The sequence below is a fragment of the Nematostella vectensis genome, chromosome 6, assembly GCF_932526225.1.
Source record: "Nematostella vectensis chromosome 6, jaNemVect1.1, whole genome shotgun sequence".
Taxonomy (NCBI): Eukaryota; Metazoa; Cnidaria; class Anthozoa; order Actiniaria; family Edwardsiidae; genus Nematostella; species Nematostella vectensis.
In genome coordinates this window covers 4371085-4395084 of record NC_064039.1, presented here as the reverse complement: position 1 = coordinate 4395084, position 24000 = coordinate 4371085, and the positions used below count along the sequence as shown (strand labels likewise).

The window sequence follows — 24000 nt, the reverse complement described above, 5'->3', positions numbered from 1 at the left end:
TCCAGCGGGTTATCCACTAGAACCTATGCGCAATCGTAAATACGCATGAGTTATGGCGGCGTTCACACGAGGAAAGAATGTGATGTGATGCGTTTTGAAAGCCGTCAAAAAACGGCAAAGGTGTAGACTCTGAAGACTAGAAACTGCAGGCAAGGACACCAGGACGCCCTAAAAGCGTCCATGGGTGAGATTGGCACAATGATGGCCGGCCTGGAAGAAGAAGGGTTGGATTTAGAAAGCCTTATAGACCAGGAGTTTCAAACAGCGGGCTTTGTGGAACTTTGTGCGAGGTACTTCAAAATGATAATATTTTATTGTTTATCCTGTAATTCTAACTCCGAACACTCTTATATTCAACTGTTTTTTTGTTTTTAACCAATTCGTTTTGTAATTTGTGATTTTTAGTGTATGTTACAATTGATTAAGTTACATCCAAGTTTGGGTGTCGTGAAAATAATGACACTCTGCATTTTAGTTTATTTTATTCTGACAGGTTAACTCTTTCTTTTAACCCTTCTTCTGTATTGCCAAGAGTTCTTTTGATAGTGTATAAACAGAACTCTTCTATCCATTGTTCTTTGCAAGATACTTACTCTCTTTAAGATAAAATTAAGATTAAGTAGAAATTAAATTGTTTTTTTTTATTTAAAAGTGTCTTGTTACCCGAGAGCCAGGAACCCATGCCTAAATACTAGATCCCAGGTAACTTTTATAATTTTGAAAAATTAGCTATATGAATCATATTTATCAATACAAAACCATGTAGCATTGTTAAGAAATCAAAGGCGATTCTGAAGCACGAAGCTTTTGTTATTTAGAGCAATTCCCAGAGGCTGCAGGGTAACTAGTATTTGGGCATGCGTTCCCGGCTCTTGGGTATCTATACACTTCATTTTTATTAAGTGAGTTTTTACTCCTCAATATCATACATAACTTTTATAGCTCAACACCATGGGCATAAACTTGAAGAAGAGTTTTGTCTTGCTTGTTTATTATTGTCTTCATTGGTAAACAAATTGCTCTCATTTGCAGTGTTTCACCCGATGTGCCTTGTCAAAGCTGAGTTTATGTGGTTTTGCATTAGAAGTGTTAGAACCCAGGCTTCAAACTCAAGTGCAGTCTTGAACAAGGATCCGCACTATAAAAGGGCTTAGCGCAGCCCCCTTTCGGCTGAATAAAATTCAAACTTTAAAATGACAACTTGCCATGACATTGCGTATCAAACTAATATATTTAGCTGCGCTCCTTTGCAAAACAAAGACAGTGTAATGTCGGCGGCAACTACTGTAAAATATGACTTTTTTCTTGCTAGAAACTCGCGCATCAAATAGACCCCTCGAAAAAGAATCCTCTATATCTAAGCTTTAATTTTCTATAAAGAACATCGCAATTGGTAAAGTAGTCGATTAGTTTGAGCCGTACGCAAGCCGAGAGAGCAAGGTGACAGTTGATCTTCGCTTGCCTTTTCAAAACAATGACATTGCAATGTAGGCAGCAACTAAACCTGACTGTTTTCTCTTGTTTTTAAACTCGCGCATCAAACAGACCCCTCGAAAAAAAAACCCTCTATCTAAGCTTGAATTTGCTATAAAGATCGTCACAATTGGTAAAGCAGTTTTGTTGTATGCAAGCCGAGAGAACAAACAACGTACCACGTTATTTTAGTGCATACATGCCATACGCTTCAACTAAAACGTCCTTGTTTCATGTGGCTTTTGTATGAAAGTATTTTCAGCATTTTTGAAAGTTCTCCCTGCATTAAAAATTCCAGCGAACAATAGCCAACATTCCTGCATAACAAAGGAAAACTACACTCACCGATCGTGTAGTACAATCAGCGTTTTACACGCAAAATCCACGTATGCACTACACTCAAAATATGTGCAAAATATGCGCAAAAAATATGTGCAATGCTGTTAAGTTTCTTCCAGGCTGTACTGTAATAATATATCATTTAGAATTGACATGTAATAAATATGTTTTGTAGTAAATGTTCTTTTTCTTTTGCAACAATTTAGACCTGTGTCATCTCTTGATCGTAAAGCTGAATCAATTGCAGGTATGATCAACTTACATTTATTAGTTACAAGTGTAGAGTTGCTATTTGATTCTTACAAGATTGACAAAGTCTAGCATGGATTATGTTCCATGTTCTTTTTTTTTCCAGAGAGTCAAGGTCAAATCAAGACACTTCTCCAAAATCTTGAAAAACAGCTGAAACAACTCCAGGAAGAGGATGCATGTGATCTCTCGTGAGTTGAAAATTATTTATTTTGATGGTCTCCTATATTCCTATTGATATGGAGATCCAAGTAGTGGAAGAACTGGTGGAATTGGTCATAATCAGTAACATTATCCATGTCCGTATCCAACCTGAGGTACAGTACCAGCATTGAGTATCATAACCTCATTGAGTATCATAACCTATCATAAGTGTTAAGCCCTAATTAAAAACAATTTAAAATAATAAAACAACAAAACAAAACAATTAAAATAATAAAAAATTCAGTCTAAATCTTGTCTAGCTTTCGATTAGAATCCTTACTCTGACTATACTGACAAACGTTTTTATACAGGACACATACACACACAAAGAATATGGAGAATCCCTGACCCATCTAACAGCTTCACCACATTTATAACTAAATTGTAACAGGAGTCTTGAGATGTTTACTGATTCTTACCTACATTGGTGTTTCCCAGCCTGCATGCGTTAATGGCGTTCAAGCATACAAAACATCAACAGATAAAAATTAAATGTTTGAAAAATAAAAGGGAAAAACCTAGTTTTTTTATAGTATAACATCCCTGGTGGTAAATATCTACATTTGTATTCACAGAATTATTGAAGCACCAGATGATAATGAGATAGGTGATGACAAAGAAGTGATTCTTATAGAAGATGATGACAGCGAAGACTTAAAGCCACCAAATAGTAATGCCAGAGGCACACCAGTTTCACCACCAAACCCAACGCCCCCTATATCCTCATCTCTCTCATCACTGCCTTCTGAGAGGCAGCAGTCACAAGATCCATCAAGGGGGGATTCCCCTAGCACCAGTGTAAAGCAGATGGTACCAAACACACAGGCATCTAGGCTGTGCCTGCAGACAACCAGTGCTAGCTCAAACTTACCAGTAACTACACAGCAGTCATTCCGAATGACTTTCACTCCTCCTTCTATGATACCAAAGCCGATTACAACTCCTAATGACCCCACTGTGATTCAAACCATCTCCACAACATTGACAAACTTGAGTGGGACTACAGCAAGTGATAAAAGTACAGCAATAAGCACCCATCCCTTGTTTGCCGTGAACGAGGTCAAGACGCCAGGGCAGACAACAGGGCCTGCACAAGCAACCACTGAAGAAAGCAGGTGCGATCATGAAAAATACATTGTGATTAAATCATCTGGCTTGTATACTGTATGAGTTCCAGGCTTGGTAGGAGGTTGACTTTATTTAACTAGGTGTTGGTTCAGGGGGAGTGCCCACAGTCAAACAAGCTAACATGAGTGTTAATCTGCTCAGAAGAAAAAAGAATCGCTCTATTTCAGAACGTTTTGGTGAAGATTGAATCTATGTCTGTGCTCATACTGGCTACACCCTGGGCTGCCTTCAACTTGTTGGCAACTGTCGTTCATCTTGTTAAATTATTTAAAAGTTTTTTTTATAGTTCTAATTTAGTTCTTTTTCTAGTATTACAATAAGGCATTGAACTGTCATCATGGTGTGTATGTACTTAGATGAAGTAACTATATGGCAACCTTAGCCCCTTGCAAACAACACTAACATTACTGGCAAGATGTTGGCCCATTAAAACTAGTGCTGTTTGTACTTCACATAGAGAGATGTTGTGAAGTATAGTTGACCAACGTTCCATGCTGGCCGATGTTGGATTTGTTTGCATGGGCTTTTTATATCATGGAGCATGTATGTTTCCTGAGGTTCACACTGAGTTACAGTAAACCCTCACTGTGTTTTAATGGCAAACCTTTTTGTCTTCAGAGTTAGAAGTCATCCAGCTCCTGCCCCCAGTCAGACTTCTGCCTCTGCAAGCGCCCCATTGTTACCCCCTCCATCTCCTCCCCCTCCTGCTGTTACTTCTCAGGAACCCAGAAGGTACTGAATACTTCCCAGGATAACAGTTAACTACTTACAGTACAGTCAATTTATGGGTTGCTATCTTCCTCGGTACTGAAAACTTCTTAGGATAACAGTAAAGTTCAGTTGACTTATGGTTGGCTATCCACCTTGCCACTGAATACTTCTTAGGATAACTGTAAACTACAGTTGACTAATGGGTGGCTATCCACCTCCTGTTTCAAGGAATTGCTATCCCATCTTTGCATTATGCACCCCGATGTTCATTTTTTTAGTTTGTCCACCTCCTTTTATAGTCTGTAAGATCCGTTCTTTTACAGTACAGAGTATACACTATTGTACTCCAATTTTTACAGATTTTGTTCACTCTGTTTCTATTGAATCTTTATTAGTCCAGTGTTGAATTTCAATGATTTCAGGTCACCAAGTCCTCCAAAGTTTGTGGAAGGTACCAGGATAATTGGGAAGCGATCAGATGACCTGTGGTATCCAGGTAAGGATGCAGTGTAAACATACTTTTGCTGAGAAAGAGTTTTTAAAAACAGGTGAATCCCTCATCTTATATAAAGATGATGAGCTCGAGGTCCTGTCTTTCATTGCACTTTATTAACCTGTATTTGGTACATACTGTATTTAGAACAACTTGTATTCGGTACATAAACAGAATTGCTAGGAAGGCTGGCCTGTGGTTCCATCTTAAGTGACATAGCTTACACGCTAACTCACCTACACTATAAATCACTCAGAGTGCAGTCCATATCTTTATTGTCTAGTAAAGTCAGTCACCAGTCAGAAGTACAAGTTAAGCACATTTGATCACGAGTCACTGTTAACTTGCACCATAATAATACTAAACATTTTATTTTATGAGTTTGAATAAATTTTATAAAACTGGTTTAGAATTGAATGCAAAGTGAAAAAGAAAGGGGGGTTAAATTATCCCTGTGGCCCCTATGGTCATCTATGCTCAATCCCTTTGATGATTAGGATACACATTACATTGGTCTTCTTTATCTTTTAATAAATCAAGCCTACTTACCTTCTAACACCATGTCTGTTGTAATTTGTTTAGGAGAAATTATGAAAGTTGTGACAGATAGACACCAGCAAGTAAGTGATTGGAAAAAATATTGCTGCATCTACAGTGTAAAGGGTGGTGTCCTAGTAGTGACACCCATGCTATGTTTTCTTACACTATAACTTTCAAACATATGTACACTGTTTGCGAAAATCACAAACAACATTTGCGAGCAAACACATGTGCAAAGGTTTGGGAGTGGTACTGTATGACCTGATCTGTGTACAGGCAGGGATACATGAAATAAAATTGAATGCTTAAAGTGAGAAATGGAAAACGACCAATGATACTTTAGTTTTTGTTTGTATTGTTTTACTCTTTAATGGATATATTAGCTTGTAAACTAAACCTATTAATTGCCGATTCTATTACCACTTCTTTTGTGTTTATGGTGGCTCTATTTTACACAACTTTTTGTTATCTAAAGATAGCTTTAATTTTTAATTGTGCTAAAAGGCTATTTAGAAGTTTGTTATTTTTTGTTTTAACAATTTTTCAAGTATTCTAACAGTAAAACTGTGGATTCCACATGTAATGGCACACATATAATGATTCAGATTTTGCAGGTCATTTTCAAATAAAAAGGGTGCATTATGTGCTGGTAAATATGGCGTTATGAATTACCATGTTCAAGCCTTTCATTGTTTACCAAAGGAAAGGAATACAAAAGATTATCGCGGTTGATTCTGGGTGGTGTTCACAGAAATGGTTAAAAGTAAATGAACAGTTTTATAACTATAGTGACCTTGAGTTTTTGATTTATATGAAAGATGTTGTTTTGTTGTCTGTCCTAGGTGAAATTCAAAGTCAAGTTTGATAAGGGGACTAGAGGCCTTCTGACATCTAAACACATTGCTCTAGTGGCCCATCCACATGCATCCATCCTATGTGTTGGCAGTAGAATTGTTGGTAGGTATAGACTATTTTTGTAAAGAAAACTTTTTTAAGCTCAAAACCCCCAAATTGGTTATACAGATAATTGCCCTTAAAAGGATACCCAGCCTACTACAATTAACTCTCACCTGACATGTATGCAGCTTGATTGTGACAGCTGCATTTTGCTTACATCTTAACCCATTTTAGGTTATTTTGAACCTCTAGAGGCTGGGAAACAATGAATAATAAATTACACTTGTTTTGTCATCACTTTTTCTAAGCTAACTCCTATAAAAAACTTTCCTTCTTTAGCCCTTAGACCCAGGGAGACGGCGGAAGAGAATGCCTCGTGGCGGAAAACACAGGAAGGTGGTTCCTCACTCATGTTTTCATCTCTTCTACTTTTTCCATTGGGCTGGGGATAAACCAATACTCATACTCAATACTAATACATTAGATGTGCGCACACATGCATGTTGGCACCAAGCGTGCATGTGTCTTCTAATAACACATTGAAAATTGACAAATAAGAGCATGCAACAGTCATAAGTACATGTACAGATGTCCAATAATTATAACAAATGGTCATTGTAAATTATGAAAAAAGGTCATTGAGCAAAGAAATATTTACGCTAAAAAGAAAACTGTATACTGCAGTAGGTTGCCTAATAGTTTCCTAACAACTGCCGTGCCTAATCTCTGAAGACTGTGTTATCTAATAGAAGTGATTTGACTTTTTGTCTGTCATTCCCTTTATTGCACTGATTTATTTTTAGCATGGATTATTCATTCAGGGTTATTGTCTGGTTGTGTGCTTGACAGGGCCATATGGGAAACTAGATGTACTTTATGCTGGGATTGTGGCAGAGATTGCTTGCCAAGAAAACAAAAACAGGTACTCACTTGAAAACTGTAGCCTGGGGCTCCAAAGAGAAAGGAAGACTAGAAACGGTTAAAAAACAGTTCTTTGTTTACAAGCAATAAATAAATGCACAATAGTCATTGAAAATTTGTTTTCCATAATCAATTGCACATGCGTAGATAATTCTACTTTCGGTTTGAGTTTCCAACTCTATAATCTTTGAGAAGTTTGGATTGATTGCGATTTTTAGGCAAAGAATATTCACCTAGTTGCCGTTTACAAAACTATGTATCGATTTTCCGATATTTTAAAAATTGAAGGAATTATTTAGATAAGAGTGGAAAAACAAAAATTAAAATTGTGCAAAAATTTTATTTTTTAGAAGAATCGAAAACGCATACGTAACTTTTTAGGCACCTTCCTGAATAATTTTATAAAGCTACATTTATCATTGCAAATACTTCAACAGCTAAGATTATATAATTGTTCTGTTGTGACCTCATGTGATGACGTCATTGCCTGATGACGTCACCAAAATTTTGAGATTCATTAACAGTGTAAATGTCTAAATTCATTCCATTTCACAAATGTTTGGCCGATTTATAACGTCTTGAAGTTTTCCTAGCAAAGGCCCTAAGAGAAATGTCCCACCACCCTTAAATAAACTCGCTATTTGTCTTTTATCAATTTTAAAGCTTGTTATCAACAGTACATAAAATGTGTTGTGTGACATACTTATTTTGTAGGTTTCTCGTTTTCTTTGATGATGGCTTTGCTCAGTACCTACCCGCAAGCAAGCTCCACCATGTTTATCACACAGGTCAGTCGTGAGTAACAATATTTGACCAAAAATTAGCTCAGTTACTCATAGTTGCTTGAATTTACTGATGGAAAGAGATTCTTTGTTTGACTCAGAGCTGAGTTGGAATATAAAATGGCAGCATGATTTGCTTCCTTTAAAACGACCCCACAGAAGTACAAGCAATGCAAAGATTTTACTGTAACTACAGGGGAGGCTGAGCTGAGCTCCGTTTTCACACCAACTTGCTTACTTAATAAGATAGGATGAGATGTTTTGGGAAGGGGTGGGCTGGCATAACTCTTTCAAGTTTGTATTAATAAAAAGCTTGTAACTTGTTTGACTCGTACCCTGATTTAAGAGTTATTATTATCACCCCTGACTATAAGCTAATTAATATAGATACCCAAATTTTAGAAAAAAATTGGAATAAGATACTTTGTCTCCCGACCAAGATAAAAATTGTTAAATGATTTATATTATGGATTCCTAACCAAAAATCTTCTTATCTAAGATATATAGATTTTATTTTAGGATATGTTCTCTGTGTTGGAATATGTATAGTGTTGTTATTTTAAACCTCCTAAAGACTTATGCTTACTTTATATCTACCTCAATCACTCTCTCTCCCACCACTCTTACTTATTCCACAGAAAGGCTTGAAAAAGAGAGAAAGCCGACAGTTGATGTTAGTTTTCTGTACTTTGTCTCCAGGTGAAAAAGTATGGGATGATGTTGCTGAACATTCGCAAGAATTTATTCAAGAGTATTTGGAAGAGTTTCCTAAAGTAAGTTTTCAGGGATAGCCATGTATTATTCTGTGTTACTTTGGACTCTTTTAGATGTTTATTCTTTGTAAACTTATAGTGAACTGGTGGGAATTATCACTATTCTTGTTTTGTAGAGACCTATGGTGAAGCTTACAACAGGACACTGGGTTAAGACAGAGTGGAGAGGGAAATGGTAAGAGAATGTACAGAATGATTTGTGTTAAAGACTTGTTGTGCATCCTGCGAGGCCATTACATAGGCTGAACATTTCTAAGAATGCTTTAGAAAATCGACGGTCATTTTATTATCTTACCAGGTTGAAGGCAAAAGTTATGGAGATAGACTGCAGTCTGGTAAAGGTGAGTGTACATAGCTGTGTACCCTTGTTCTCACTGATAATGTACTTTACTTTACTACAGGCTATGGCTTTCTACGTATTTGGTGTTTATGGTGCATTCTGTGTTTGTGCAGATGCTGTTTCAAGTGGACAATCGCACAGAGTGGATCTATAGAGGTTCAACAAGGCTGGAACCTCTCTACAAAGCTTTGGTAATTATTTCAACAGTACAACACACAACAATTTTACTTTCGTTCTCAGATTTAACATTGGTGTAATCACACATTCCAATTGCTTGATGCAATAATATTAGTTTATTCTGAACATCCCTTAGATTTCTTATTCCACAACTCTAATGATGGTTTTCTTACACATGTGTAAAGATTTCAAATCCTTATCATTTATAAGACAGGTCAGGTAACTGATTATTAGGTGGCCATGTTATACCAACTGATTTCAGTCAAGTTGTGAATGTTGAATGGAAAAACATGACTGTGTAGTGAAATCAGTTGTAGGTCAATATATACTTGTAGCATCCATTTTTGGTCAAACTCTGAGATTATCACACCGCTGAACTAATACTCATCTCACAATTATTCTTTTTAGTATTCTATACCTATCCTTTGAGCAATCTAAAATAATGATTATTAAACCTTTGATGGTTGTGTGATGATGTGTTTAGGTGGATGGTAGCATTTCATCAGCAAAGAAAAACAAGAGATCTCGCAAGATCTCAAGGAACCCTGCTGAGGCCTATGTGGACTATGGCTTGACCAAACCTTGCTTTGGGTTCTCACTCTACAGTAAAACAGATCCAAAAGGTATAAAGAGTCTTTTGATAGATATAGAATCAAAGGTCTCTTAGAAGGGCTACCATGTGCAGCTGCCTAACTTTCCAGTAGGAGATGCCTGGTTTCAGCCATAGACTAATTTTTGTGGCTTGGAAATCTAGTTTTCTGCATTAGGTATCCTCTTTTCTGCATTATGTATCCTCTTTTCAGATAAATGTAGAACAATAATGACATTCTCTTTGAAATGGGTGTGTGTTGGGGAGGCGTGGGGCATAAATTAGGTGCTGAGATTAGGTACCCTGTGTTACCACCCTCAAGGAGAGAGTGAGCATGCAGAACAAAAAAATACATTTATGATTGAAATATATATTCTTACATGCAGAATTTATAAAAATCTTTGAATGATTTTTTTAAATATAATTAGGAAAACAGCAAATGCAAACTGAAGAGAAGAGGCAGCAAACGAAACAAGAACAAAAGCAACAGCAGCAGGTAGGCACAGAACTTATTGATAAACCCAAAAATGGAAAAGCCCATTTCATTAATCTTTTGTTAACCCAGAGGGAGCCTTGACCTAACATGATGACGTTGATTGTTTAGAAAAAAAGTCAGAGGGATATTTCTGTTGGTACTCCGTCTGGTACTGCAAGGTCTTCACCAAATACTCGGGGGCCTCAGAAGTCTTCATCCTCATCCACTTCTACTTCAGGACCTTCCATGGTGCGATTGTCCAGGAGCACAGATACTCTGATTAATAACAACACTAACTCCAACAACATGTACCCTCCAAACAGCCAATCAACACCACCTGGTAACAACAACAACATGCATCCACCAAGCAACACACCAACACCACCTGGTAACAACAACAACATGCATCCACCTAGCAACACACCAGCACCTCCTGGTAACAACAACAACATGCATCCACCTAGCAACACACCAACACCGCCTGGTAACACCAACAACATGCATCCACCTAGCAACACACCAACACCGCCTGGTAACACCAACAACATGCATCCACCTAGCAACACACCAACACCGCCTGGTAACACCAACAACATGCATCCACCTAGCAACACACCAAGACCACCTGGTAACAACAACAACATGCATCCACCAAGCATCACACCAACACCGCCTGGTAACACCAACAACATGCATCCACCAAGCAACACACCAACACCGCCTGGTAACAACCTCATACTTGGACAAGAAGCTTCTAAACGTCCAAGATTCCAGCCAGTGATAAGTAACAAGACCCTGGGTACTCAGACCGTAGGCCAGGCAGCCCTAAGAAAAAATGGTATCAGCGGACCTGCCTCACAAGGTAAACAACAACATCAAGCCAAACAACTTTATTTATAACAAAAGCAATATAGAGGTTACATGCAAGTTGATACAATATTATAATAAAAATATCCATATAACATTACAATACAGTTGACAATATTTTACATTGCTGGAAGAGGACTTTTATTTTGGCTATAGGTGCGTTAGAATAATTGGAGGTCTGAGCAAATTACAGTGTGCTTAACTTGTTTTCTGAATTCTCTGATCTCTGGGGGAGTGTGTTTCAATCCAACCTTCCTCACCATGTTATCATTTATTTAAGGTTTCACAACTATGGTATCTGTAAGTAGCGGTCCAATCAATAGCGAGGTATTCTATTATGATCACTCCAGTGGAATCACCGACAGTACAGCTTCCATTATCCAGGCCAGTACTATACGGAAGAGAACAACGGCAGGACTGGGTAAGTATGACTAACATGTCGTACATGTGAAACACCTGAGAATCAGGTGTGAAGTTATTTTGGTAGGACTTCTTTTATAGAAATGGTTGTCTTGATTGTATTTTACATTTTTTTTATATAACACCACAATTTAATCAAACAAAACTATTAAAATTTGATGAACGCTATGTATTTTTAATTATTTTGCAGTCAAGAAGCAAGACTCGGTGATGAATGAAGTTGGTATTTACAACATCGATCCTGAAAGTAGTGCGCTGTTAATGTCTGCAGCCAAAACCAACATGGTAATGTTTATCATACAGTATGTAAAACTGGGAGATAACTTATCATTGTAATATAAACTGTATACAACCAGCCCAACACAGTGGGGCCTATGGGTTAACCTGGTTATCAGAGAAGACAAAGGATTTTAAGTCCCCTATACAGAAAGCCAGGTAATAGCACCTCCTTATCGTACCAGAATGTGAAGACAGGGCCTCTAGGTTGAGCAGCAAAGCCTGTGCCTCTTGAGTTATTATTGCTGTTACTAATTTCATCATGTTGAAGCTACATTACAACCACAACTAACCCCCCATTCACGGACATTGGTTATTTATTATTGTTTTTGAAGAGCAAGTGCCTGTGCTGTATGTCTCCATTGGAGGATTGTATCAGTACAGATGCATGACTTATTTATCATTATAAGTTAGCAAATAATATATGAATATATTTGTAGTCTTCTCAAACATAGCGCAGGGTTTAGTTTCAATATATATTTGAATAGAAGTTTGAATATATATTTAGAAAATAAGTAAGGTTCCAGGATGATTTATTATTTGAGATATAAGATTAAGTTGTCTGAAGATATATGTTTTTTGCTTAGCCATTGACAACCTTCTTTGCTTCAAGAACTGGGAGGCTCCATGGCTGAAGAGCTCTCGCAACTCTCGTATCAGCGACCAGGCACCAATAGTTAAAATTCCTGCCAACAACAAGCGTGCACATGATGTTGCTACCCTGATTCAACAGAGGCTCATGGTGCAGAAAGCTGTCCCTAATGTCATAAGACAACCAGACCCCATCATACCACTCCTGCCCAAGCCGGCAGTTGTTGGTGAGTACATATATGGATATTACTACACATGTAATGTTTAACAAAACCATGTGAGTGGGGCTTGTTACGCTGCAAAATGTAATAACTAACTCAAAATCTAATCTTAACGCGAAATGTAATAACTTTCAACCCCAAATGAAATCTTAACGCAAATTGTTTAAAATTTCAACGCAAAATGTAAAAATATATTTAACATACTTGCACACATAAACCATAAATGCTTGTTATTGGTTCTAAGATTTTATGCTCCTTGCACTGTGGTATTTCTAAAACCCTTGGGAAAGCTTGTGAACAGCGTATTTAAACACCTAATACCGTACTTTTCCTAACCTCTAGGGCCTCACAAATGTGGACCTCACTGTGGTATCAGTGAAACACTGGACAGGGCAGAGCTCATAAACCACAACTTCCTTTCCATCCCACTGCTGTGCAACTGGAAAAGGTATAGTCCAACCACCTCCTAAATATAGAACTGGAAAAGGTATGGTCCAACCACCTCCTAAATATAGAACTGGAAAAGGTATGGTCCAACCACCTCCTAAATATATAACTGGAAAAGGTATGGTCCAACCACCTCCTAAATATAGAACTGGAAAAGGTATTGTCCAACCACCTCCTAAATATAGAACTGGAAAAGGTATGGTCCAACCACCTCCTAAATATAGAACTGGAAAAGGTATGGTCCGACCACCTCCTAAATATAGAACTGGAAAAGGTATGGTCCAACCACCTCCTAAATATAGAACTGGAAAAGGTATGGTCCAACCACCTCCTAAATATAGAACTGGAAAAGGTATGGTCCAACCACCTCCTAAATATAGAACTGGAAAAGGTATGGTCCAACCACCTCCTAAATATAGAACTGGAAAAGGTATGGTCCAACCACCTCCTAAATATAGAACTGGAAAAGGTATGGTCCACCTCTTAGATATAGTTAGTTACGTGGTAATATTCTTTATTCTGTCTGACTAACCAAAATTATTCATTTAAAGGGAGTTCAGTCGGCGTCACCCTAAGGGCCGTAAAGAAGTTTATTACCGGGCTCCCTGTAACAGAAGACTTGTAAGTGTACTGTGTATGTCAGGCAGAGTAGTTGACTAATTAAATTCGTCTTATAACTTATAAATGAAAGGGTTGTTTTAGTATAGAATGGCTGAGTTTGTAATAGATTGAACTATGGATCTACCATTATGTCATTTGCATTCATTTTTCAATTAAAACATTTTGTACCATCTTAATATTACAGTAGATAACTTAAACATCTAGATTTCATTTTAATTAGATTTGTCAAATATACAACATTTGAACCATGCCTTGATTATCAGCAATGGCTCTAGACTTTATATTGTAAGTTGTGACTAATAACTTGATTTTTTTAACTAATAATTGTTAGCATGAGCAGGCCATATCAAGTACTGACTATGTCTTTTTTCTGTCTCAGAAATCAATAGCTGAAGTTGGACAATATTGTGAGTAGCTATGTTACGCCACCTCAAAACCCTGCCATCAGAGCATGTCACTTATCTTCTGTTGCTGGTTGTTTTTAATTTCTAACTAAAAACAGTGTGGCCTCTATTTATGTGGTTTGCTCTCATTTTTGTATGATTAAAACTAACCCAGGTCGTATATTATATATTGCCGCTTTTGACTCACATCTTTCATATCTTTACAGTGACGACCACATGCACAAGAAATGTGACAATTGACCAGTTCAGCTTTGACCCTGAGATCTCATGTTCAGACACAGCAATATCTTCTACTGTAAGTACAACACTCAGACCCTAGATTCAACCATTAGCATGAAATCATTTGTTAGCTTTTTAAAGTTTTCTTCATTTTTCCGTTTTACAGATACCAATTATCCCGGACATCTCTCATGGAACAGAAAACCTCCCTATTACGGTAAGATCGTTTTGGCAATTTTGCTGGCATGGTTTTTTCTCTCCCAAGAAAATGGGCAGCCATGCCCAGGGGTGGCTCCAGAAGTTCCAGAAAGGGGAGGCCGGAGTTTCAAGAAAGAGGGGCCAGTATTCATTGTTTTTCCGTGGATTTCCTTATATTTCAAGTTATTTTAAGCCAAATATCTGAAAATAGGAGGGCTTGGGCCCGCTCGGCCCACCCCTGGATCCACCCCTGATGCCCCCTCGGGACATTTTTTTTTATAATATTCAAGAAAAACGTGTGAGGTCACTACATCATTGCTAAGCAAATAACTAGAAGTGACTGATAGGTTTCTGATGCTAACCCTACCTGCCTTACTATTACAGGTCGTGAATGAACTAGACAACACATACCCACCTCCTATTGACTATGTCAGTAATAGAATCCGTGCTGAGGGTGTGAGCATCAACTTGGACCCAGGTTTCCTGGCATGCTGTGACTGCACTGATAACTGCCAGGTAGTGATGGATTTAATAATAATAATAATAATAATGTCTGTTCATCCCTTGAATCTGATTGTCTGTTCACACATTTTGTGTCTCTCAGTCTTTTAGATTCTATTAATATCCTATTGATTATAATTATGTTGCCTATTGTTGATTCCATTTCATGTTGCACCTAAGTTGCTTTTCCAGTATTTTGTATAGTGTTTGATTGCCTGTCATGTGTCTTTTTGTACCAATGCGGTTCTTTGGGGCTGTTTTAGGATAAGTCTAAGTGCTCATGTGCACAGCTAACTATAGCTGCATCTGGAGCCATTGATGGCAAGGAAGACAACACATGCAGCTATGAGTACCGCAGACTCATGGATTGTATTCCCACTGGGTGAGTAACCTTGATCAGTGATTACATCCTCAATGTTTTCGCACTAAGAATGATTGATTATCAACTCCATAGAGTCTGTATCTCTCCTTACTGGTATCATTTTCTTGTGAAGCACAAGTTTCAAAATTTAATACAGTTTGTCATCGTAGTGTATCACATTTTTATATCACTGTGGTATGTACAGTAATGATGTTTTTTTCACAATAGTGTATAACACATATTTCATGATAATGTGTAACAATAGTATGTCACAATAGTTTTGTTTTGATAGTGTGTCACCTTGTGTCACATTATATCTCAAAATAGTGTGTCATATATGCCGTGATGTGCCACAAAAGTATGTCGCAATAGTACGTCATAGTGTATGTCACGATAATGTTTCAAATTTTATGTCGCAATAATGTGCTACATTGTATGTCACGATAATGCGTCACAGTGTATGTCACGATAATGCGTCACAGTGTATGTCACGATAATGCGTCACAGTGTATGTCACGATAATGCGTCACAGTGTATGTCACGATAATGCGTCACAGTGTATGTCACGATAATGTATCACAGTGTATGTCACGATAGTGTATCACAGTGTATGTCACGATAATGCGTCACAGTGTATGTCGCGATAATGCGTCACAGTGTATGTCACGATAATGCGTCACAGTGTATGTCACGATAATGCGTCACAGTGTATGTCACGATAATGTGTCACAGTGTATGTCACGATAATGCGTCACAGTGTATGTCACGATAATGCGTCACAGTGTATGTCACGATAGTGTATCACAGTGTATGTCACGATAATGCGTCACAGTGTATGTCACGATAATGCGTCACAGTGTATGTCACGATAATGCGTCACAGTGTATGTCACGATAATGCGTCACAGTGTATGTCACGATAATGTGTCACAGTGTATGTCACGATAATGCGTCACAGTGTATGTCACGATAATGCGTCACAGTGTATGTCACGATAATGCGTCACAGTGTATGTCACGATAATGTGTCACAGTGTATGTCACGATAGTGTATCACAGTGTATGTCACGATAATGCGTCTCAGTGTATGTCACGATAATGTGTAAGTATCACCAATATTATGTAAAAACAATGCCAGCATTTCTGCTGCCGAAAATAAAAATTTAAGGCTCCTCTTAACTTATTCAATTGACCATTGAACAGCATCTACGAGTGCAATTCAAACTGCGCCTGTAGCAGCCAATGTTTCAACCGAGTGGTGCAGAATGGCATTCAGCTGAGGCTACAGGTGTTCAAGACCAAGAGCCGGGGTTGGGGTCTCCGCACTCTAGACGACGTGCCATGTGGGACATTTATTTGTACCTACTCGGGACAGATCATGAATGAGGAGGTGCGACTTGTAAAAAAACGCTTTGTGAACCGCCATTTTGTCATAAAAAAAATGATAGGCTGACTACTGTAATTGTCTGACTTATAAATTGCTATGTGCAAGTCTTTCAATTTCTGGCCTCTCTTGATTTTGAAACATGTTCAGAGTAAACATTATCCGTACTGATTTGAACGAATGATCCAAAAGAAGTTTGACGTCGACTTGTTATAGATGGGGTGTCCTTTAGAAGTTGAGCTGATTGTTTGTGGTTTCAGATGGCTAATAAGGAGGGTCGTGATTATGGGGATGAGTACCTGGCAGAGCTGGATCATATCGAGGTCGTCGAGAAGATTAAAGAGGGCTATGAATCTAGTGTCTCTGATCTCGAGGATGACAGTGTTATCTACAAGACCCTGGAGGGAGGGGACGGGAGTGGCTCTGACAACAGCCAAGGGTAAGAGCTATGATCGTCTCTACTGATAAGATCCTGGGGGAGGGAGGGGAAGGGACTGGCTCTGACAACAGCCAAGGGTAAGTGCTATGATCGTCTCAACTGACAAGACCCTGGAGGGGAGGGAGGGGAAGGGATTGGCTCTGACAACAGCCAAGGGGAAGTGCTATGATCGTCTCAACTGACAAGACCCTGGAGGGGAGGGAGGGGAAGGGATTGGCTCTGACAACAGCCAAGGGTAAGTGCTATGATCGTCTCAACTGACAAGACCCTGGAGGGGAGGGAGGGGAAGGGACTGGCTCTGACAACAGCCAAGGGTAAGTGCTATGATCGTCTCAACTGACAAGACCCTGGAGGGGAGGGGATGGGACTGGCTCTTACAACAGCCAAGGGTAAGTGCTATGATCGTCTCAACTGACAAGACCCTGGAGGGGAGGGAGGGGAAGGGACTGGCTCTGACAACAGCCAAGGGGAAGTGCTATGATCGTCTCAACTGACAAGACCCTGGAGGGGAGGGAGGGGAAGGGATTGGCTCTGACAACAGCCAAGGGTAAGTGCTATGATCGTCTCAACTGACAAGACCCTGGAGGGGAGGGAGGGGAAGGGATTGGCTCTGACAACAGCCAAGGGTAAGTGCTATGATCGTCTCAACTGACAAGACCCTGGAGGGGAGGGAGGGGAAGGGACTGGCTCTGACAACAGCCAAGGGTAAGTGCTATGATCGTCTCAACTGACAAGACCCTGGAGGGGAGGGAGGGGAAGGGATTGGCTCTGACAACAGCCAAGGGTAAGTGCTATGATCGTCTCAACTGACAAGACCCTGGAGGGGAGGGAGGGGAAGGGATTGGCTCTGACAACAGCCAAGGGTAAGTGCTATGATCGTCTCTACTGACAAGACCCTGGAGGGGAGGGAGGGGAAGGGATTGACTCTGACAACAGCCAAGGGTAAGTGCTATGATCGTCTCAACTGACAAGACCCTGGAGGGGAGGGGATGGGACTGGCTCTTACAACAGCCAAGGGGAAGTGCTATGATCGTCTCAACTGACAAGACCCTGGAGGGGAGGGAGGGGAAGGGATTGGCTCTGACAACAGCCAAGGGTAAGTGCTATGATCGTCTCAACTGACAAGACCCTGGAGGGGAGGGAGGGGAAGGGATTGGCTCTGACAACAGCCAAGGGTAAGTGCTATGATCGTCTCAACTGACAAGACCCTGGAGGGGAGGGGATGGGACTGGCTCTTACAACAGCCGAGGGTAAGTGCTATGATCGTCTCAACTGACAAGACCCTGGAGGGGAGGGAGGGGAAGGGACTGGCTCTGACAACAGCCAAGGGGAAGTGCTATGATCGTCTCAACTGACAAGACCCTGGAGGGGAGGGAGGGGAAGGGATTGGCTCTGACAACAGCCAAGGGTAAGGGCTATGATCGTCTCTACTGACAAGACCCTGGAGGGGAGGGGCATGAGTGGTTCTGACAATAACCATGTGTAAGTCCACTGAACGTCCTCAGAAAAAGACCTCGAAGGGGTGCTTCTGAAAATAGCCATAGATAGTTGCTCTGATGTTTGTATTTCATGGAATAATTCAATACCACGTTTCCCGCATTTTCATCGGTACTTAATTGTCATTCTTTATAATTATGTATCTCTCCAACCACACGCAGTCATTTCATTTTATTGTTGACACTCTAGATATAGAGGGTGTTCCTTCCTTCTGAAATTTCTGAAAAACCAAAGTTAAATGTAACAGGTGAATGAAAGGTTATCTCTGTGTTTTTCAGGTTCGACTCCGATGCAGAATCGTCCGAAAGTGATTCCGTGATCAGCAATGAAAGCTTTACGTCCAGCATGTGCTCCTCAACGGATGGTTTCAACAAAAGAGAAAAGGTAAAGTTATAGTGTTGGGTGCTCCTATTATAGAAAATAAATTGCGCTATTATAAATGGAATTACTCTGTCCCCTTATCGCATTCTCAACTTGTAGTTCGTGACTAGCCTCTGTTGAAAGATTATGACCACCCTGTTATCTAATATAATGTAATCATGTGGCAATTATGCTGTGACTATCCGTGGCCTTATTAATGTTCAGATCAAGCACCCCACGAACCGCACTGAACTGATAATTTTCTTTTCAGCGCACAAGAAAAAAGCCCAACCAACAGAAGGGGTATGTGACATTCAAAGAGTCCTCTTAGATAAGTCTTCTAGGCGGTATGTCATTAAAATATTAATATATTATCTATTCTCAGATCTACCTTAGATGAGCAGAAGTCAAAAGGAACAGTCACCATGAACCAAGAAGAGTGGTAAGCCTATTTAAAACTTTTATCGATGTACTCGATATTAAATCTTAAGTTTTAGCTATTTTATACAGTTACCGTGAATTCTTGCTTCAGACCATAAAACCTGTAAAAATCGAATTTATAGCTTTGCTTAACAAAGCGTCTAAAAAATCTGAAGATTTCCTTACTGATTTTTTTTCCAGGTGTATTGCTCCAGGGAACGCCCACCCAGGGTCCATCGTGCTCCGAAGAATCAGTTCTTCAAGTGCTTCAGATTCCGATAAAAAGTCCAAACCCTCGCAACAGGAAGCTAAGATGGGTGAGTACACAAAGACTGTCAGATGAGCTTTTCCACTATCTTTTCACGTATCTTCCACTATTTAGTCGAAAAAGGAAGTCCGCTTTTACGAGAGGTGGCAAGCTAGAGCATCGCCTTGTAGCGCTGTGCCTTTCAAAGCTGGGCTCCGGGTTTGAGAGTGGGTTGGGTTGGTTGGTTCTTTCTTTTGCTCTAAGTGTTTTTTTTTTTCCTGGGAGCAGTACAAACCATCCATATCATGCACAATAACAACAATTCCGATCTTTCAATTCTTCGACCCTGCTTCATATGTTGGAAGCAATGTGCCTTAGACGCGACCATGTTGCATTTGTTCCCTCATAATTCAGTACACCAGCTGCAGGTAGAGCGATGACCTTCCCAACTGTATTACTGTTTTCCTTATAAAACGTGTCTTCTTACGTTTCAGACTTGGACGGCGCAAGTCAGACAAGTGACTTCGAGTTTGAAGATGTTAGTGATGGAGTTTATGATCATATGATAACTATTGCTAAAGAAAACACACAGGGTTTCCCTAAAAAGCCATCCAAAGATTCGGTGAAGGTGATCGACTTGACGAGTGAGGGTGAGGATGAAGACATAACTGGCGATGTGAGTGGCGACGCAAGGAAGTCACGATTCCTGCTGAGTAGCGGCAACATGTTTGATCAGCTTATCTTGGGCATGGACAATGCCGGCGGTAAAAAGGGAGATGTTGATGGAGTCAAAGTTAGAAAGGAAACGGAAGAACCTGACTTAAAGATATCAGATGTTAAGGGTAATCAAGCTGGGAAATCTGGCAGGAATGATGATTTAGAAGCAACGCGGGATACTCAGGCGAGCGCAAATGCAGCAGAGGTGAAGTCTTGCTGTGCGGATGTAGACAATGAGTCTGCTTTAGGTACGAGTGTACAAAGTGCGAAAGCAATTGATACTAGAAAATTGGACAAGTCGCAAGAAGATCATCTGGCAAGCGATCCTTATGGGAAGGAGATCTCCGCTCCTGAGCAAGGTGACGAAAGTGATGTTAATGTAGAGATCACTGCAACAGAGAAAAAGCCAGTCACTCCTGAAAATACAAAAGATCTGAAGGGAAAGAGCCGTGATGATATTGATAAAGAGGCTAGGGGCGCAGCTTCCGACTTGGAGTTGGACTTGAGAGATAGTACTAATAGTAGCATTGATACCAAGAACCCTCAGGATTCGAGTAAAAAAGAGGATGCCCATCTTTCTACAGACACGAATCTCTTATGCAGTGATGCATCACCTGAAGACAAGACGACTAAAGAAGCTAAAAGTGTGAGCGAAACAACGCCCGACACAAGTTCGGAAGAATCTACGGGAAAACTAGAGACAAAATACAATGCAGATACAATTGATATACAAAAGACCTCTGGTTCATCAACAATTGATGTAGTTAAAGACGCTAATACTGACGAAGCTGTTACAGAATGCAAGGGAACTGTTTCCACTGCAGCACTTATATCGGAAATGAAACCCATACATACTTTGGATGTCAATACGTCAATAGGACTTGAAGAAGACACGTCACAAAATTGTGGTGATCATAGTAAAAAAGGAAGTGAAGGGGAAGATACTCCGATGGACATCGATAGTAATAGCCCTTCTGAGACGGTATCTGGCAATAATCTTCCAGCAAAGTCTCAAGAACGTCCTTTTGATCGCCCGTCTAGCTCAGAGACCGCTGTTGACTCAGTGCCAGACCTAATATCAGCAGATGACCTGAGCAAACTTGCCGCTCAAAAACCTAAACCGGACCAAGAACCACCCACACTTACCAAGGTAACCGCAGACGACTCACGGCTCATCAACCTGCAAGATATGATTTCAAGACTCAAGTCTCGGGGCGTGGCACCGGAGACCGATGGGGGGGACCCTGTGGAGAATGCCTCTACCCCCATGGATGACTTGCCGCTGTTCTCTGCATCTCCTGCTGCAGACGTGGAATCCTTCCCGCCGTCTCCGGCTAGTCTACACTCCGAGTCTTCCTTCGGGGCAGATTCACTCGAGACCAGGTCGTCTGAGGCATCATTTGAGCAGTCTTCTGCGCATGCGCGACGGGCTCGTAGGTTTATAGTGACAAAGAAATCGAACCACCAAGCTACAGGTAGGTTTGTGGATTACTTGTATACAGTCTCACTCTCTGCTGAGCAACAATTTAAAAAAACAAAACCGGAAACAGTAATGCACAGGTGGAGAACAGTTTACCTAACAAAACATAACACACCGTGTCTTCAAAGTGACTTTTCACTTAGTGCATAAAACAAACTGTCACGGTGGCCGTGGTATAGCGCTCTGTCATGATAAGTGTTTGTTACGTATGCTTACTAAGTTTTGTCTTTAGTGTCGATGCCTCGTCTGTTCCGATCAACACAGCCTGGAAAGCGTCCAGTCAGTCCTGCGGTGGAAGATTCGACCAAGCGTCCCACTACTAGGAGTCTGTTCGGCGAAGAGCACTGTTACGTGATTGACGCCAAAGCTTATGGCAACTGTGGGCGCTACCTTAACGTAAGATCCAACATGTCTTGATATAAGGGTACTCGATGAATACTTCGCAGTCATAATACGAATTTAGTCATCTAGTTTACTACAATGCCAACAATTTCTAGGTGACGCATACTTGGTTCTTTGATTAGACTTATCTAAGAAGCACATTGATTTAAAGGGTTGAGTATGATTGTGTTTCAAGCCAGTAATAATGCGACCCTTATCTCCCACAGCATAGTTGCTCTCCGAATCTGTTTGTTCAGAATGTGTTCATCGACACCCACGATCTACGGTTCCCTTGGGTTGCTTTCTTCGCCCAACAGTAAGTCGTAGCGAGCATTTGTTTTAATCCAAACCTATTCATATTCTCATTTTATATATTTGCTCACATCATGGTTTAGTTAAATAGTTTTAGATTTAGATTAGATTAGTTATTAATAATAGATATATCTTAGTCGAAAGGGTGCACTTTATGTGGAGCCAAGCTCTGTTGTGTTTCCCCCACCATTTTTTAACGGTGAAAGTTTGTAAATAAATAAATAAACAAACAAATAAATAAATAGATAAATAAATAAATAAACAAACAAACAAACAAATAAATAAATAAAGTTTGTAATTTGCTTATTTGGCTGTGGATGTAGAAACCTACAACGAACCCGTGTCTATTGGGTCGGACTGAGTGGTTGAATACGAGGGGGAGCACGGGGAAGAATGGAGGAGGCATCTGCTCCCCTCCCCTCCCCTCTCCTTTGGTTGGCCTCTCGTTGCTCTATCCTCGATAAAACCGAAATGAGAGTCGATCAGAGTTCTAACTCTCATCACCATGTACTCTCACGCACTTATCGACTCTTATTACCTTTAACATGTTCGAATTTGACATGAGAGTTGTCACCGTTTGATCGCGGGAGTTTTTCAAGAAGCAATTTTCACAAAAAGTATACAGATATGGCTGATTCTTCGATAAAAAAATGACTACTTTCATAAACTCTCAAAGACCGTTGATTGCAACCATGTGTTAGATAGAAAGAGTACAACATTAATCGACTCTCATCTTCGTTTGATCGAGGCTTAAAAGCACTTGCTTGCTTGGCTATCGCTTATAGCATGACTTTGGCTCTAACTTGTTCCATTTTTTGACAGTAATATCCCCGCTGGCTCGGAGCTAACTTGGGACTACATGTACGAGGTTGGCAGCGTCCAGGACAAGGAGCTAAGATGCTATTGTGGCTCGTCAGAATGCCGTGGCAGACTACTATGATGGCCCCAAAGTACCGCAGTCATAACAGAAATACCTTAGAAGACTATTAATGCGGTGAAAGACCTGCCCTTTGGACTTTTGCCAGTTGAACTGTACAGACCAAACCAGATCAAACATTCGATCATTTACTGATTATTCACTGATCATTCATATTCCGTCTCATTGTTAAGTAATTTAGGTAACTGTTTTACATTTGCATCTTGGGGAGATCTCCATGTCACTGTAATTCTCTGCCGGCTGTTGTTGTAAGCTGGGTGCTTGCGGTATGGACCTTTGCTTCCAGCGTAATTTAGCTGTTACCTTACAGAGGTTCCACGAGACCCAGGGAAAAAATAAGCATCTCTTGTCCAGAACATTGTTATGTCATGACTATGTATGTAAAATCCGTGTGCGACTTCAGGAATGTTCATATGATATTTTCTTATCGTTTCACATTTTTATTAACTACAACAATAATCAGAGAATAAACAATGTTGTTTTAATAGTACTGTCCTGTTTTACCCGTTCTAAGCATCTCTCTCATCCAATGATTCATATATTTTGATAGTGTATGGCTATATTAATAACTTTTTATCACTCACAAATTTCTGGGCCATCTGAGAATCGTG

The 24000-nt window shown here is 39.9% G+C and overlaps 1 protein-coding gene across 2 annotated transcripts; it reads left to right on the top strand.

Moving 5' to 3' along the window:
- The first annotated feature begins 32 nt into the window (after positions 1-32).
- LOC5506681 lies at positions 33-23874 on the top strand. Of its 2 annotated transcripts, XM_048728542.1 has the most exons (38): positions 34-290; positions 2019-2059; positions 2168-2252; positions 2841-3380; positions 4012-4125; positions 4527-4600; positions 5180-5217; positions 5980-6094; positions 6374-6430; positions 6884-6956; positions 7670-7743; positions 8437-8510; positions 8627-8685; positions 8809-8851; positions 8964-9041; positions 9512-9650; positions 10045-10112; positions 10221-10953; positions 11239-11379; positions 11569-11663; positions 12268-12472; positions 12809-12914; positions 13465-13534; positions 13914-13941; positions 14145-14233; positions 14324-14374; positions 14740-14871; positions 15120-15238; positions 16419-16605; positions 16860-17038; positions 18814-18919; positions 19167-19198; positions 19281-19337; positions 19517-19632; positions 20057-21754; positions 21992-22155; positions 22368-22456; positions 23275-23874. In XM_048728542.1, exons 1-38 carry the CDS (start codon positions 181-183, stop codon positions 23390-23392), a joined length of 6297 nt encoding a protein of 2098 aa, XP_048584499.1. In that variant the 5' UTR covers positions 34-180; the 3' UTR covers positions 23393-23874. The 2 variants fall into 2 exon arrangements, with proteins under 2 accessions (XP_048584500.1, XP_048584499.1); XM_048728543.1 differs by lacking the exon at positions 6374-6430 and having other exon boundaries at positions 33-290.
- The last annotated feature ends 126 nt before the right edge of the window (positions 23875-24000 follow it).

Excerpts from the sequence above, each read along its gene's own strand:
- LOC5506681 (XM_048728542.1), top strand. The coding sequence starts at position 181 with ATGGGTGAGATTGGCACAATGATGGCCGGCCTGGAAGAAGAAGGGTTG. Across the intron at positions 10,954-11,238 it reads CAGCGGACCTGCCTCACAAG|GTTTCACAACTATGGTATCT; the intron begins GTAAACAACAAC and ends CATTTATTTAAG. Across the intron at positions 13,535-13,913 it reads CTCCCTGTAACAGAAGACTT|AAATCAATAGCTGAAGTTGG; the intron begins GTAAGTGTACTG and ends TTTCTGTCTCAG.